Source organism: Lissotriton vulgaris, chromosome 1_1, assembly GCF_964263255.1.
Source record: "Lissotriton vulgaris chromosome 1_1, aLisVul1.2, whole genome shotgun sequence".
Lineage (NCBI taxonomy): Eukaryota > Metazoa > Chordata > Amphibia > Caudata > Salamandridae > Lissotriton > Lissotriton vulgaris.
The window spans coordinates 1,953,709,781-1,953,725,837 of NC_141685.1; the positions used below are offsets into that span (position 1 = coordinate 1,953,709,781).

The 16,057-nt window shown below is 44.0% G+C and overlaps 1 protein-coding gene across 4 annotated transcripts in view; it reads right to left on the reverse strand.

Moving 5' to 3' along the window:
• SEPHS1 (selenophosphate synthetase 1) overlaps nucleotides 1–16,057 on the reverse strand; it is a 305,207-nt gene that overhangs the window by 141,942 nt on the left and 147,208 nt on the right. For all 4 annotated transcript variants that reach the window (XM_086919661.1, XM_086919658.1, XM_086919660.1 and 1 more), the window contains exon 7: nucleotides 4,024–4,123. In XM_086919661.1, coding sequence (XP_086775787.1) covers nucleotides 4,024–4,123 — 100 coding nt within the window. The remainder of the gene's footprint in view (nucleotides 1–4,023; nucleotides 4,124–16,057) is intronic.

The window sequence follows — 16,057 nt, forward strand, 5'->3', positions numbered from 1 at the left end:
AGGGACTTCTTACTTGAAGCAACAGTTTTCCTCACAGAAAAACCTGCGGAAGTCGCAGCAGTAGCCTGAGAGCCAGGTCTCGTGGGCCCAGAAGTAGCAGGGAGAGGTGAAGACACCGCAGGGGCCAAAGAAAGAGACATTTTCTTCTTTTTTATAAATGGAGAAGGCAACTCCTGCACACTACTTCTTTTAGAGGCTGCTTGGGAATGGCCAGACATGCTTTTTTTGAGTATCAGTAAGTACATGATCCTTGTCTTTTAGTCTCTGAAGCCAGAGGAGTAAACGGCCTTCCCTATCTTTTAGAGTCTTAGTTCTACAGAACTTACAATTTCCCACTTCATGGTCCGGGTACAGACAGTAAATACACTTACTGTGTGGATCCTCTGAAAAAAGTCTTAGCTTTCCACATGAAGAACTAGCTCTGAAGAGGGACTTCTTACTTGAAGACATGTTGAAAAACCAGGCAAAAAACAGAAGAGTAGAGAAAAACTGAGCAGAGCTCAGGGAGACTCCCTTACACACGACGTGCGGTAGAAAATCTGAGGTGCTGAGCTCTGAGAAGAAGGTTCTAGAGGGTTGCTGACGCCTGATTGGCTGCAGTTTGGACCAACATAATGACAAGGATAGACTGCATATGGTCTTTTCCTTTTCCCATGCATTCCTATGTAGAAATGTGGTTAGGCTGTGTATGCCTTTTTTCTAGTACATATTTCAGGTTTTATGTTATTACATATATATGACCGTGGAACTCCCACTCCGGCGACGGGGAATATTCAAGCATGTGAATCTACGAAAGACACCCTAATACTGTAGAAATAAAATTACTCACTTGGAATGCCCGCGGGTTGGGTGACTGGAAAAAAAACAAGCATTTGCAATGCAATAGGTCTCGTATTTAAGCGAGTCTAAGCTATTGGCATAGTAAATAACAATGCCTTTTATTTACATTTTAAAAACCATAACATAAATAAAAGTCATTGTCATTTACAATGCCAATAGCTAAAACTCACGTAAATGCAAGACTTATTGCATTGCAAATGCTTGGTTTTTACACGTCGCTGGGCCACACATCAGTCTGCCCCAGGTCACACGGTTTTGTGAGATCTCTAAACGTACAAGGTGAGAATAGTAGCCACTGGGCTACCTCTCCTCAGTAGGAGTAGTCATTGAACTGCGCCATAATTACAGTTAATTGTGCAACCTTTAACTCACTACGAATGCTGAAATGCAGTCTCCGTTTGAAGATATATCTGCATATTTTACGTCGCAGCTATGTCCATTAGTCTCCCTTTAAAAGCACTTATTCTCTAAGCACAGTAGTTTGGACACTACTCACGGCCCAGTCGTCCCTCGTGCTTGCATACACGTCCGCGCTGTTTACGGTGTCCCTCATTCTATACAGTTCACCTTGCAGTTACTTTGGATTGCTAGGCACTCTGGTATTGCACTTTACCTTGCTGGTTCTAGGAAGGATACAGTGTTTGCATATATGTGTTAGTGGACTGGCCTGGGAAGGCCCTGAGGTTGCTCTATAACCTGCAATGGGGGCTGCAGACCACCGCTGCCTATGTGGGGCTCCTGCATACTATGCCCACAGGTCCACCCAGCCGTGCAAATAAAACTGCTTCCCCAAGGCTGACAAGCCAGAGCACTGCAAATTGATGGCCCTGATTTTCTTGTGAGACAGACCGGGAAATTGTACTTGTGTCAGATGGAAATTGGGCTCAGTCTACACAAAGCTGTAAGAAAAGTCCTCGACATCAGAGAAGTTCTGTACAGATGAAATGTTCAGTCCACAGCTTCAACAGAGGGTACATACCTGGCAGAAATTTAGCGAATTGCAAAGCAAAACTACAAGACAGTATGAGGAGGGTGAAACACGCTCTAATGTAACGTGCTACAGAGTTCTATGAGTGTGCATCAGAGGAATCCCGTTCAGAGAAATAACAAGTAATACCTTCGCACACGTCGCCCTCCCACGCCCGGCCCCAGGATGCATAACTCGGCATGCCACGAGCCGGATGGAGATCTGGCCCCACCGACCAAAGTTATCTTCCGTTTTCAGGGTTCGAGCCTCGGCCTGGACTTGTATAACTTAATCAGAAGCAGTCGCCATTGAGCGAATGAAGAAAAAAGTGCTTACCGACTAGTTAAAGGAGACTGTGTAACGCCGCAAGTGAACTATCCAGTCCTGATGGGCCGTCCAAAAAGGAGACAGGTTGGTAACAAAGAAGCCTCATTTTGAATCAGAAGCCTCATTTTGAATCAGAAGCCAGCATTTGGCATAAACGATGATGCCAGCCAATCAGAATGATGGGCGGGGCTTCAACTCCACTTCGGAAATCTCCTGGATTACAATAAGCTTCGCAGAGGGTGCAACGCATGTGCGCTGCAACGCAGGTCTGCGAGACCTAAAAACAACCAAGTGATCCACACCGCCAATGCGGATTTATTTTTATTTTTTTTAATTAACACAGGCTCAGTTTCTAGGATTTCCATGGTTTGGGAAACTTTTTAAAACTTATGCCAAAGGATATACAGTATTGCGTCCTACAGTCACTGAACTACACTGAAATACCTCAAGATTACCCTTGCAGACCAAGAACGCAAGTTTGAGAGAGATCCCAATCCCAAAGTTTAGAGCCTTAAATGAAACCCTTATCGAAAATAAAGAGACTGCCACCTGGGATGATATTTACTGAATAAAGAGACTAACACGCACTGATACGGAGAAGGTGAAAGCCCAAGTAAAACGCAGGCCTGACTTATCAAACATGCATAAAGACACACTGTGATGTATGCGCTGGCTACGGACTCGTGAGATGCTGTCGATGGTAAAACAAACATGTTTCCGACTTTTAAATCATTCTACGCCAAACTATACACTTGTACCAATGTGGCAGACCCAAGAGACATCAAACGCTACCGAGACAGCTTTGTGCTTGCCTAGATAGAGTAAGTGTGCGCACACTTACTTATCAGAGTCGATTAGTGCACATGAATTTATCACTGGAATAGAGAATATGCCAGCCAATAAATCCACAGGATGAGAGTCTAATGTTGGAGTTCGGTAAAGAATATTAAGCGGTACTGGCTCCATGCCTGGATGATATGTACCAAGAGGCAGTGCAACAGGATACTCTGCCCTTGGCACCAGGGAGGCGGTTATAACTGCTCTTCTGAAACCAGGAAAAGACAATCAGATTCTTATAAATTCTATAACTCTGGAACCTTCTTTTGGATCTTTTTCGTTGTGGTGTATAAAAATACAGTCTATTTTTATTAACTGGTGTCTTTTTTCTTTGATGTCTTAATGCTTTCTTCTTCAGTTGTTTTGGTTTTGTTTAAATGCTTTACACTTGTTCTTTTGTGTAAGCCTTGCTGCTCAGAGGGGATAAGTGTATTACATGGTAAGGTCACACAAACACACCACCTAATACAATCTATTCCCTCACAAGGACAACATATGAAATCGCATGTCCTGCAGGTTCAAAGGTGGCAACCAGACAGCCAGGTCAAGGGCAGACAGGATATGGGCCCACATGAGCATTCAAATAGGTCCTTCCGCAGGAAGGCATTTTGAGGTAAGAGAACCAAATCTCTCTCCAGCTTTAGAAAGAGGCAGAGAGAGTGTCTTTCCAAGACTTGCATCCTCCCAATAGCACTCTTGGAGAATAATGCACACACCTCTTGCAGTGGAATGGACAGATGCTCATCTGAAACTCACTCTAATGGGGGGTTACTACCTAATGGTGCAAAAACAAAAAGGTAGATGTTGAATTGTTAATAAGACCCTTCTGTGGGACACGATGAAACACAACCCTGGAAGTAAACAACTGATCCTGCCCACTTCTGGATGGGCCTGTGTCACTAAGGGCAAACTAAAGTGGCTTGCTGGATTAGGTTGACAAATACGCAAGTGGGCAAAGAGCAAACAGAATTCCTAGTATATATATTATTTATTTAATGTACTTTCTACTAAAATTACATTGATGGCTTTTCACCTAACTTATTTTTTCTTACCTGTTCTGTTCAGTCTTGCCATATTCATCATGGCTTCCTGGTATGCTAATTCCACATCTTCTTGAGTTACCACCAATTTAATTTTATTCCATTTTTCTGGCTGATGTTGAAAAACAAAATATCAGCTGTGAATTTTCTTCCTTGACAGACACAGTTCAAAACAAGATCACAAGTAATTCAATGTGTATATTAAAAGACCAAATTAATAAGACTGTATAAAAAGAATGTGTTGACATGGCACTCTTGAACCTACCCAGGGAAGAACAAAGGCTAGAAAGTCTCTAGCTGGCTAAACTCTAACAGGATATCATTTAAAAAAGCCTCACACATCATCCGATAAGAAAATGTCACCTTCCCTCAAGTCACACCAATCAAATCAGGTGAATCATACGATTATTAATGAACACATTTCTTTAGGAACCATCCCTTCTTGGCACATCAACTCCTGAATTTTGCTTAATACAATACAGCAGATTTCTATACAAAATCTCTCGGGCACACATGAAGTAGAAAATGGTCAATAACAGTCTCATAGTATCAAATAATCTAGTCCACTTCTAATCCGTAGACATCCGTTCAGGGACATTATTTACTCCATATCCAATTTTCATTTTTACAGCTTCATCAGTAGTATGGCTTTAGTTTATAATAGTTCAACTTGATATTGTCGATTTGTAAACAAAGCAGTTTCCTACAGCCAGCACATCTTTTATCGTGACCCATACTGCCCTAGATGTCGCCACGCACTGGCGGATTTCCCACATATGGTGTGGACCTGTTCGATAATTCAGACGTACTGGAGGGCGGTTCTAGAGCACTTGACTAGGATTACAGGGTGGCAGATTGACATGGATCCGCGCCCTTGTCTTTTGGGTCTGATTCCCCGGGATCCTAAACGAAAGACAAGTAGGCGGTTTATGGTTCTGGGACTTGTTATAGCTAGACAGCGCATCGCGATTCACTGGCTAACCCAGCAGGGGCCCTCATTGGCGAAATGGAAAACTGACTTAAGGGAGTGGGCTCTGGCCGAAGAGGGGCATATGCGGGCCACTAGAAGGGATGATACCCAAGGTTCACAAGGGGGGACAACTGCCAGTGGGGGGCTAGCCCCCAGCCAAGAGGAGAGGAATGTGGAGTGCCTGAACGAGCATTGAGATACTTGGACCTCTACTTAGACCCGGGGGAGGGGGTTGTTTTTGAGGGAGGGGGGTTGGGCGGGTGTAGGGGGTGGTGAGGGGTAGGTTGGTTACAGATAAGATAATATGACAATACCAAAGCACCATGAAACAATTAGAGAGAGAGAGAGGGTAGGAGGCACTCTTAGTCCCCCGGGTTGAGTATGTAAAACAAAGAAAGAGTGTCATGCGCAAAGGGGTCTGTGTGAAAGCACAGAGGCAAAGACTGTAAAGAAATACCCTCTCGTGGAAACCTTCAAGGGATTTATTGGAAGCCCTCACTCACCAACCTGGTTGGCGACATGCTTCATCATCGGGCCCACCAGGAGAAGCCGAATGCCTCCCTGGTGTGCTACAACGCCAGATTACTGCGAAGCTGGATTTAGTGACAGTGATGTGAAAAGTATTGGTAAAAATGTCTGAAACTGTACCAACCAAAAAGATTTTATTCACTGGTCGGTTTAGACATAGTTAAAAGATATGTGGGGGAGAACTACCACAGATTATGATGGGAGTTTCCACAAAGTGTGGTTAACATGGTTCTGCCCTAATAAGTGTAAGATTTACATGGGCATTCGTCAGGACCGTGTAGCGTGTACCTCGGCGGTATGGGCGCGCTAAGGCCCACCCTAACCAGAGGACGTGAAAGTAAAAATTGTTTTATGTGTAAAAAGTGCAAGAAAACAACACAAACCACAAGTTGTGGGAATTACCTCAACTCAGAGGAACCTGTGTAGTTTGTGTTCTAAAAGATTCACGCCCCATGGGTCTCGGGAGGGCAGTGGAGGAGACTATGGCACACCGCCCGCAACGCCTAGCACCCGCAATTTTTAACTTTCACGTCCTCTGGTTAGGGTGGGCCTTAGCGTGCCCATACCGCCGAGGTACACGCTACACGGTCCTGATGAATGCCCATGTAAATCTTACACTTATTAGGGCAGAACATGTTGACCCCATTTAAGTAGAAACTCCCATCATAATCTGTGGTAGTTCTCCCACACATCTTTTAACTATGTCTAAACTGACCAGTGAATAAAATCTTTTTGGTTGGTACAGTTTCAGACATTTTTAACATCACTTTTCACATCACTGTCACAAAATCCAGCTCCGCAGTAATCTGGCGTTGTAACACACCAGGGAGGCATTCGGCTTCTCCTGGTGGGCCCGATGATGAAGCATGTCACCAACCAGGTTGGTGAGTGAGGGCTTCCAATAAATCCCTTGAAGGTTTCCACTGTGTCCATGAGAGGGTATTTCTTTACAGTCTTTGCCTCTGTGCTTTCACACAGACCCCTTTGCGCATGACACTCTTTCCTGGTTTTACATACAATACCAAAGCAACAAAGTCATCAGTGAAGGATTGGACAACGTCCAAAAAACTGCAAATTGGGCTGAATTTCTCAGTTTATTGCTGGACTGGTTCACTACCTCGGCTGAGGTAGAAGTGTTATGTAATTGTTTCTGTATATGAACTTGACATGCCGATTGAAAGAACAAATTAATAAAGAAATGTAAAAAAAAAAAATGATAATAATAATCTTTCATCGTGTGTTATCTCACACCTCAACTACTTCAGGGCTGAGACTAAAAGAGGTAATGTTCTAATCCACAGTTCTCCTTTTATGGCATCCAATAAAGTCCGTATCAACAAGAGATAATAATATTCTGAAACCTTACAGTAATGGACCCATGGAGTTGGTCCAAATTAATACTCAAGAGGAAAGTGAGTACTAAAAAAAGTAGCATGGTGCGTCTGGTGAGTATTCCGTGGTGTGCACAACTGACACTAAGAGTGGAATGACTCAGTGGGTCCAGGACTGTGGGGTTTCAGAATATTATTATCGCTACTTGATACGGACGTTATTGGATGCCATAAAAGGAGAACTGTAGATTAGAACATTACCTTTTTTGGTTTCAGCCCTGAAGTAGTCGAGGTGTGAGATAACACACGAGGGAACACTTGTCGGCTGTAGGAAACTTCTTTGTTTACAAATCAACAATATCAAGTTGAACTAAAACCATACTGTTGATGAAGCTGTACTAATGACAATCGAATATGGAGTAAATTATGCCCCTGAATGGATGTCTAAGGGTTAAAAGTGGATTCGATTATTTGAGACTGTTATGGACCATTTACTACTTTAGGTGTGCTCTGAGAGGTTTTGTATTGATTCCCTACTCTCTTCTCTGATGGGATTATTGGGGTGGAATTGACAGCCGACCCCTCCTCACTTGGTAGCATCATTACTGCATCACAATTACCGTCTGATACTGTTTGCTAAGCGCCCGTTGTTTGTTTCTGGGCCTGGTTGCCAATTGTCTGCTTTACAGCAGATTTTTAGCCAAGTCGAAAGACTGAAAAATATCAGTATGTCCCTGAAAAAAATACCTTAAGTTTTGATTTCTGAACAATTTCAGCCAGGGTTCCAAGGCACTTAAAATCTTCTACTAAAGCAATAAGTTCCATACAACTTCATGCAACTGAGATCGACAGATCTGAAAAGATGCGAAATGTGAAATTGTCAGAAGTAGCAAATGATTTCTGCCTCGTTGTGCATTATAGAATTTGTTCTTTGTTTGGAAGCACCCAAGCTACGACAGAATTGTTGTAGGATAGTTGGCGCTTGCAGGACTAATAGCAGGGACCATCTGGGGCACGAGTAATAGTGAAGTCCAGTCCTTCTGACTCTTTGTCCCAAAGGACATGCTTAAAAACCAGCTCTAAAATCAGCTAAGAGATGGGTTGGCCGCCTCTCGATCCTCCGGTATTCCTAGGGATCGGAGATTTACACACCGAGCTCTGTTCTCCGGGTCATCTAATTTCGACTGCACTACCTCTAATTCGGTTTGCATTTTCATATTAATTCCTGCCTGGTCAGTACTTGAGTCTTTCAATGCGGAGACCCTCTGCTCCACCTGCGCAAAGGGGGAAGTAAGTTGCAGCAGACTGTCGGAAATTTGGCCCAATTGCTCACTTGTTTTTCTGCTAGCATCAACCTGTGACAGTTTCATTTCTCATACTTAGTTTAGAATCAAATTAAGTGATTTCTCCAAGGAGGATATTTGTACTATAGATGGTACCTCAACCTGAAAAGCCAGAGTGTGATTTAGACTAGCGTCTGCCCACAGAGGATTTTCATTTCGTGTGAGAGTGAACTCCGCAATATCGCTTCTATCTTCATCCTGCATCCTTTCTTGTGCTTTCTTACTCTTCTCATGAACCTTCTGGCTCACTTTGGGTTTTGCTGTAAAAAACAGGGATGTGAGAGGTTTTCACAACTTTTTCTTTCTTATTATCTAGCATGTCTGTTGCGAGAGCGGGCTGATTAAAAGGTCGCAAATCTCTTACCAACTGGCCGAACTCCCTGGCACCAGGACTGAGAATTGACTCTTTTGAGTAGTTCAACCACAAGGCTGCGGACTGAGATGCTTCTGATGCTGGTGACTGCTGCATGCCTGGTTGTAGGTAGTGACTGTTCAATATATCCAGAGGAAGCTACCCCCGAATCTTGTAGGCTTTTGAGTTCTTTGCAGCATTCTTTTCATTGATGTATCCCTTGAGCTGCATTTCGTTGAGGCGTCCTTAAGCTTTTTAAGTTAAGCTATGGTGCTAGAGTTTCGCCCAAAAAAAATGCAACCCACATCTGTACTACGCAGACCACTTCTGCGATCTACCTGGCTACTCCTCCACCTACGAAGAGACCTAGGGTATCTCCGCAGGCCGTGCCTACTTATCTGCCGCTCTCTTTTTGTTAGCAATCTGGACTGATCCCTGAGACAGGTACACCCACGAGCACCCAAATGCCTTCTGCTGCGGCATAGATCGCGAGCATCAGTTCCTCTCATATGCGCCCAAACTAGAGTGGAGGAGAAGGGAAAGAGAATCACCAACTGCTTAATTGTATCTGCTGGGGCCGCTCGGGAAGTCGCTTCCCTTAGAAGACCAACTGGATACCAGATTCCAACGTTGCTTGATACGGCCCATTATTTCCGGCAACATTTCTCCCGACAGGGAGCGGGTTGGAGCGAAACCTCCCAACACTGCGACCATCCTGGCAGGTGTCCTCAACCTGGAAGCAGATTCAGCCGTGGCGCATGATGGGAGCTCACAAGATGTTTTTGGACTCCTCCCCAATGCCTTTTGCATGATTACACCAATGCCATATTTTACCCTGGCTAGAGCAAACAGCTAGGGTTTTATGCGAATAGTGAGCGATATGTGTGTTTTTGAAATGCAGCACTTTTATTACTTGGATTATCAGGCCAATTCTCTGTTTTGTGAAGTCTCTTAAAATGTTTCTTTAGAAATCTAAAACCATAAGGTAGCCAAACTTTGAGCCAATGATGGCTTCAACATTGTTGTTGCCTTAATTTTCCTTCGAATACTTCTATAGTTTCTAAAACAATTGAATTAATTACTTGTGATGACATACATGTACCTTTCCATTGATTGTTTATTAAATGAAATAACACCCAAGTTCTTCAACTATGGGAACATTAATGTTCCAATCTGATGAAAAGTAACAGCTGTACTTACACCTTTGGTGATCAATAAGAGCTGCAATTTATTGGTCTCATCAACATAAGCCTATGGTTTTTCATTTGCAAATAACCGCAAACCAAACGTACCTACCACTTTACAAACCAATATTGGCACTTGTGCTCATTTTTCATGATTTTCAGTAATATTTATTTATTTATTTATCCAATTATAGAGTGCATGGATACACCGCCGGTGCGTCCCCGCGCTAGTAGCCAACGATCAGATAGCAAGAGTTGAGAGTAAAGCAAATTAAACACTCAGCCCCAAGGCATGTGTCAGGAAGTCTCATGGGATTATTTCAATTTACTGGTGGGAAGAGCCATGTCTTCAGCTTTTTATGAAAGGTTGTTTCACGGGGCTCTGTTCTTATTACAACTGGTAATGTATTCCAGTGCTTAGCTACCATGTATCTTAAGGACCGACCACTCATCCTAGCCTTTCTGATTCTTGGAACCCTTGCTAACACTTTAACCTCGGATCTCCGGTTTCTGCTGTGTGTGTAGGCTGTTATTGTTTGAAGCACTGTGGACCTTTTTTAGCCTTGATACATGGCAGTGGCACATTGTCTTAAAAAATATTTTTTCCACCGGTAGCCTGTGCAGTCTGGCTAGGGTTTTTGTTATAGATGTTCTTATGGGGAGATTAAACACTAAGCGGGCTGCTGCGTTTTGTATTGATTGCAGCTTCATTAGCCTTTTTTTAGATGAGCCTAAATAAAGGACATTTCTGTAGTCGATCTGAGAGGTGACCACGGCATGTACTATAGTTTTCCTGGCGTTATCAGGTAATAGGTCGAGGACCTTCCTCAGGACCTTTAATGTCCCAAAGCATTTACCTGTGACTTTCCGGATTTGACTCTCAAATATCAATTTGGAGTCGAGCCACATTCCAAGATGTTTGACTTCTGTTTTAGGAGTTAAAAGTTGGCCAAGCGTCTCAGGCAACCATGCTGATGACGAGACAGATGGAGCCCTTCCCACTATCAGCACCTCCATTGCCATTGAGTTTCAGGCAATGATTGGACATCCATGCGGTTACCTCGTCTAGGCATTGGGAAAATTGATTAGCAGTGAGTTCTGGGTTTTGGGACCGGGTGATAATTAGATGAGTATCGTCAGCGTAGGATACAATGGACACCTTATGAATGAATTTTTAATAAGGGTCTTGTAAAGCGCAAACTTTGCCCAGAGACCTCAAGGTGCTGCGGAAGGGCGCCCAAACAGTGGTACCTGTAAGGCTCATTCTGACAAACTAGTAAAGAGCCAGGTCTTCAAGACACTGCGGAAAAGAGAGCGAGATGCTTGTCCTGAGATTACAAACGGGAGGGTGTTCCAGAACCTAACAGCAGCAAAGGAGAAGGCTCTGATGTTCAATTGGCCCAAACGTGCACAAAACTTGGATCACTCGCTTCCATTTCCTTGGTAAAGCTCCTTCCATTTACAAAAGTTTAAGCTATTGCCATTATAAATTACAATAACTTATTTAGGGATTCATTATTCAAAAAAATTAAAAGCCATTGTTATATGTAAAATCAATACATGTAAGTCACGTAAATACAACACATATTGCATTACAAATGCTATAGGTGTCACATTTGCGAAAGTTATAACTATTGGCATTGTAAATGACAAAGCTATTAATTTCGCTATTTTCAAAAACAAAACAAATAAAAAATTGTCATTTACAATACCAATAGCTCAAACTTTCCTAATGCGAGACCTATTGCATTGCAAATGCTTGTTTACCTTGTATCGTATATATGCCTATACATGTATACTAATGTATACTACTTCCGTATACAGTGGCTCCTCATGCCTGTTTTCTCTCATGGCTTTTCACCATTCCTCCTATGCCACAGAGTGGGACTACAGACGGACCCCCCTGCCGCATGTTTTCTTGCAATCAGTTGTACTTTTAATGCTTGCCAGCCACATGTGCCACATGAGGCACACCGGTCACTCTGGCTAGCAGCAAGCTGACTACCTGAAACGCAGAGAACTTCTGCACCCAGGGCGATAACACGGGGCAACCAATGCCCCATACGATGAACATTCCAGCATGCTGCATGTTTTCTACAGTGTTCGCTATCAACATTATCACGTCACTGCAGATTAGCATGCTACTTTGTACATGTTACAGCCGATTAATCTGCCATATGCCACTACTTGTCATAAGCACTTTTTCCACCCGGCTACCATACCAAGAGGACTCACTGCTGTGCCTACCGTATAGATATAGACAAGCACATGATCGCACAAAAGATTGCATTCTATATTGCTTCTCAGTTTCTTTATGTGTTTTGTCTTGTCTCTTCCCTTACAGGTTCCTTCAAATGGGGTCGTAAATATAGACTCCCCTAAGTTTTTCCAACACACCTTAGTGCGTGTGCTGAGATTTCACTATTCACGTAGCCAGATTTTGCCACTCACTCACTTTTTTAACACGGTCCTAATGAAAGCCCAATCGAATTTCTTTCTGGGCTGAAACATGTAGACCTACTACAGACAACTACGAGTCAAATCACTATTAGCTGCGCTCTTGGATTTTACCATATCCAAGGCCGCCACACAAACACATTTGGCAAGGAATCCCCAGATATATTTTTAACCTGCACATTATCTCAACACACTAATACACCACACATCTGCTCTGCTGTAATCAGGAGTCGTAGCACAACCGGGCGGCATTCGGCCACCCGGTTGGGACCCCAATGATGACGCATGGCACCAACCAGGTTGGTGTGTGAGGGGTCTTTTAATAAAACCTAATGGTTCTTCGGCACTGTTTACTACTACAGTGAGTCATAACCCTTTCCTCATCTAGTGGGTACGTCCACATTGTTTGTATAATTTCCAGAGAGCGCCAAACATTGGAACAAAATTGACAAAAAGCTAAATGAAATCGCTGATCTACTCATCAAGTCGATTACCCAAATCATGTTATTAGATACATGGGAAAAACAACTGCCACCCAAATACAAATTGTTGCAAATGTCATGTTAGTCTTGCAGTAGCCAGATCGAACATAGTTGGCTCTGGGGCAAAAAGGGTACCATCATAAGGGGAACAGCTAATGGATAAGGACTTCAGTAGGATAGCGGAACAAGGAATATGCAGGAGTAGACTTTTGGAAGGCGGTCTCGTCTTCTTAAGAGACTACTCTGCTTTGAAGCTTTTTGGGGAGAAGAGAGTGGTAAAGTCTGAGGTATTACCAGGGCTGCTCCCACCCCGATATTCTTTGCCCTTGTAATGGAGCCAGCCAGGTGCATCTGATCGGGGAAATCAACAGCCTGAAAATAATAGGATAGGAAAGCTCGATCTTGCTATAAGTGGATGATGTCTTGCTATACTTAAAGGACTTTCATGGGAACAGCACTGATTATTGAGACCTTCTGGGCCTTTGTCAATGTGTGGGGACTGGTGTTAAGAGCTGAATCTAGTCTATACCTTTAATGGACTTACGTGATCGGACCGATAAATTGAGCATCGTGACCTGCTCAAAACGACACGCGTTAAAATATTTGGGTGTCAATGTGTACAGGCATTTGACGGACTTGGAAGCTGATAATTTGGACAGGGCCCTGACCTCAACCACTGCATTGTAAGAATTCTGAAATAAGCTCCCTTTATCACCATTAGGACGCACTGCCCTCTCTAAAATGGTGATCCTACCGTGGCTGTTGTAACTAGTTTCTAACCTACCGCTTATTCTAAATTGCCACTTTTAACTGTGATGTTAACGGTTTCTATACAGAACTTGTTTGGAGCACGGCTAGACGCAGAGAAGCTCCTTGTAGGAAGCTGGGTTTCTGTTGCAGTAACCCCCCCCAGTTTTTGCAAGATTTTCAATGCAATTTGACTTGATGTGCCCTGGGTCCCTGCCAATCAGGTTCCCAGGACCTGTTTTTTCCCCTAAAAATGTACCTTTGTACCCTCAATTGGCAGCTCTGACCACATGTAAGTTCCTTGTAAAAGTTACCATGGGCACCAAGGGCCCTGTGACCAGGGAGGGCCTCTAAAGGCTGCAGCACATATTGTGCCACCCTTAAAGGTCCTGTACCTTAACACACACACTGCCGTTGCAGGCTGCGTGTTTTGCTGAAGAGAAAAGAGAAGAATGGACATGGCATAGGACTCCATTGACTGCTTTTCTGTGAAAAATCTTTTAAGTGTGGAGTTAGTTTGTATAAAAACCTAAGAAACTGCAAATGTACAAAAACTGATTAACTTACCTGTTCTCTAGGAAATGTCGCAGTGTGATCTCTAGGCAAATCACACTGAGTATAAAAAGGAACTTGAAAAGTAATAAGAAAAGTAATTCAACAGTTTAATAAACAAATGACTTACCTGTAACACAATCCAACTGCATTCAAATTGTAGTTCACTACAAAATGTTTGCAAAGTATAAATCACTTACCTGCAAGAGGCTTGCCTTGGTGCTAGAAATAAAATAACTAAATAATATTTTTTATACAAACAAATTGGTTTGAATTCTGAGTGTGCACAAAAAATGCTTAACACTACCCTCCGATAAAGCCTTACTGCACAGCCACACTACCACAAATAGAGAGTAAGGTGCTATCTACTTTTACCAATGATCGCCTTTGGGGTTCCACTGGACTCTGCATTACTTTTGTATGGTATATACACAGAGCCAGCTTCCTACACTCCTGACAAGCTGTTTCTGCCATAGACATTGGGGGCTTTGTGGTGCCTGACTCGGAGAATTATTTGCCTGGACAAACACCAACGAGTCATGACTGACTGCATCCCCAGAAGTTCAATGTCTATGACACTCCTTATGGGACGCAACTATTTTAGAACAGTTGCTCTGGGAAGGTACAATATCACTTAGCCCCTTACTCCGAGCAGCATGAATCTGTTGGTTTAGGTACCTTGAAGTGACAGAGCAGCAGGTGGTACATTCACAGGATTTACAGCTGTAATGCTTGCCCAGATTTAAGAAGGCAGGGATGACAGAAACCGTGCACACTGGTCTAAGGCTGCCATCACCATTGTTGGACAAGTGTACGATGCTGGGACACTCGTGACATTTACAGACATCAGATAGTTTTGCCGCCTTTGTGCTGGCAGTTACTAACGCATGCAGCACTATCTAAGGCTGCAACTGCTACACAGAATAATTTAGATAATGAACAAGAAACTGATGGCACTCTACACATGCTGCTAATATGGGGTGCTCACTGCCATAGAATAACACATATACAATGCGCTGAAGAAGAAACCAAATGTAGACGTATCAGCCCTCATAGCCAAATGGGTATACTGAATTGCAAATGACCAACAGCAACCACCTGGCAATCCGTAGTCATGTTGCTACGGTGTCCAGAACTGCATGCCTTAAGTTGATGCAATTAAATTATGTGCACTGTGCGTATCTCACATTACCCTAGATCATGGGTACTCACAAGCTTTCTCTCAGGCCAAATTTACAGTGTGGTTTGTGACCGAAGACCGCACCGGTGGGGGTGGAGTCAGTGGGTAGGGGGCGGGGCAAGAGCAAAAAAGAAACTGAGACCATGAGGTTGAAGCCAGGCTCCTGTAGCGAAAGCCTTCGTCCACTGAGCCACCAGACCCGGCATACACACATCTTTCTCTTTCTCTCTCTCTCTCTCTCCTTCCTCTCTCAATCTATCTCTCCTTCCCTCTCACTCCCTCTCTCTCCCCCTCCCTCTCTCTCTCCCTTCCTCCTTCCTTCTCCCCTCCCTCCCTCTCGGTCTCTCTCCCTCTCGGTCTCCCTCCCTCTCGGTCTCCCTCCCTCTCGGTCTCCCTCCCTCTCCCGGTCTCCCTCCCCCTCCCCTTCCATCTCCATCTCCCTCTCTGTCTCCCTCCCCCTCCCCTTCCATCTCCATCTCCCTCTCTGTCTCCCTCCCCCTCCCCTTCCATCTCCATCTCCCTCTCTCTGTCTCCCTCTCTCTCTATCTCCCTCTCTCTGTCTCCCTCTCTCTCTATCTCCCTCTCTCTGTCTCCCTCTCTATCTCCCTCTCTCCGTCTCCCTCTCTATCTCCCTCTCTCCGTCTCCCTCTCTCTCTATCTCCCTCTCTCCGTCTCCCTCTCTCTCTATCTCCCTCTCTCTATCTCCCTCTCTCCGTCTCCCTCTCTCTCTATCTCCCTCTCTCCGTCTCCCTCTCTCTCTATCTCCCTCTCTCCGTCTCCCTCTCTCTCTATCTCCCTCTCTCTATCTCCCTCTCTCCGTCTCCCTCTCTCTCTATCTCCCTCTCTCCGTCTCCCTCTCTCTCTATCTCCCTCTCTCTATCTCCCTCTCTCTGTCTCCCTCTCTCTGTCTCCCTCTCTCT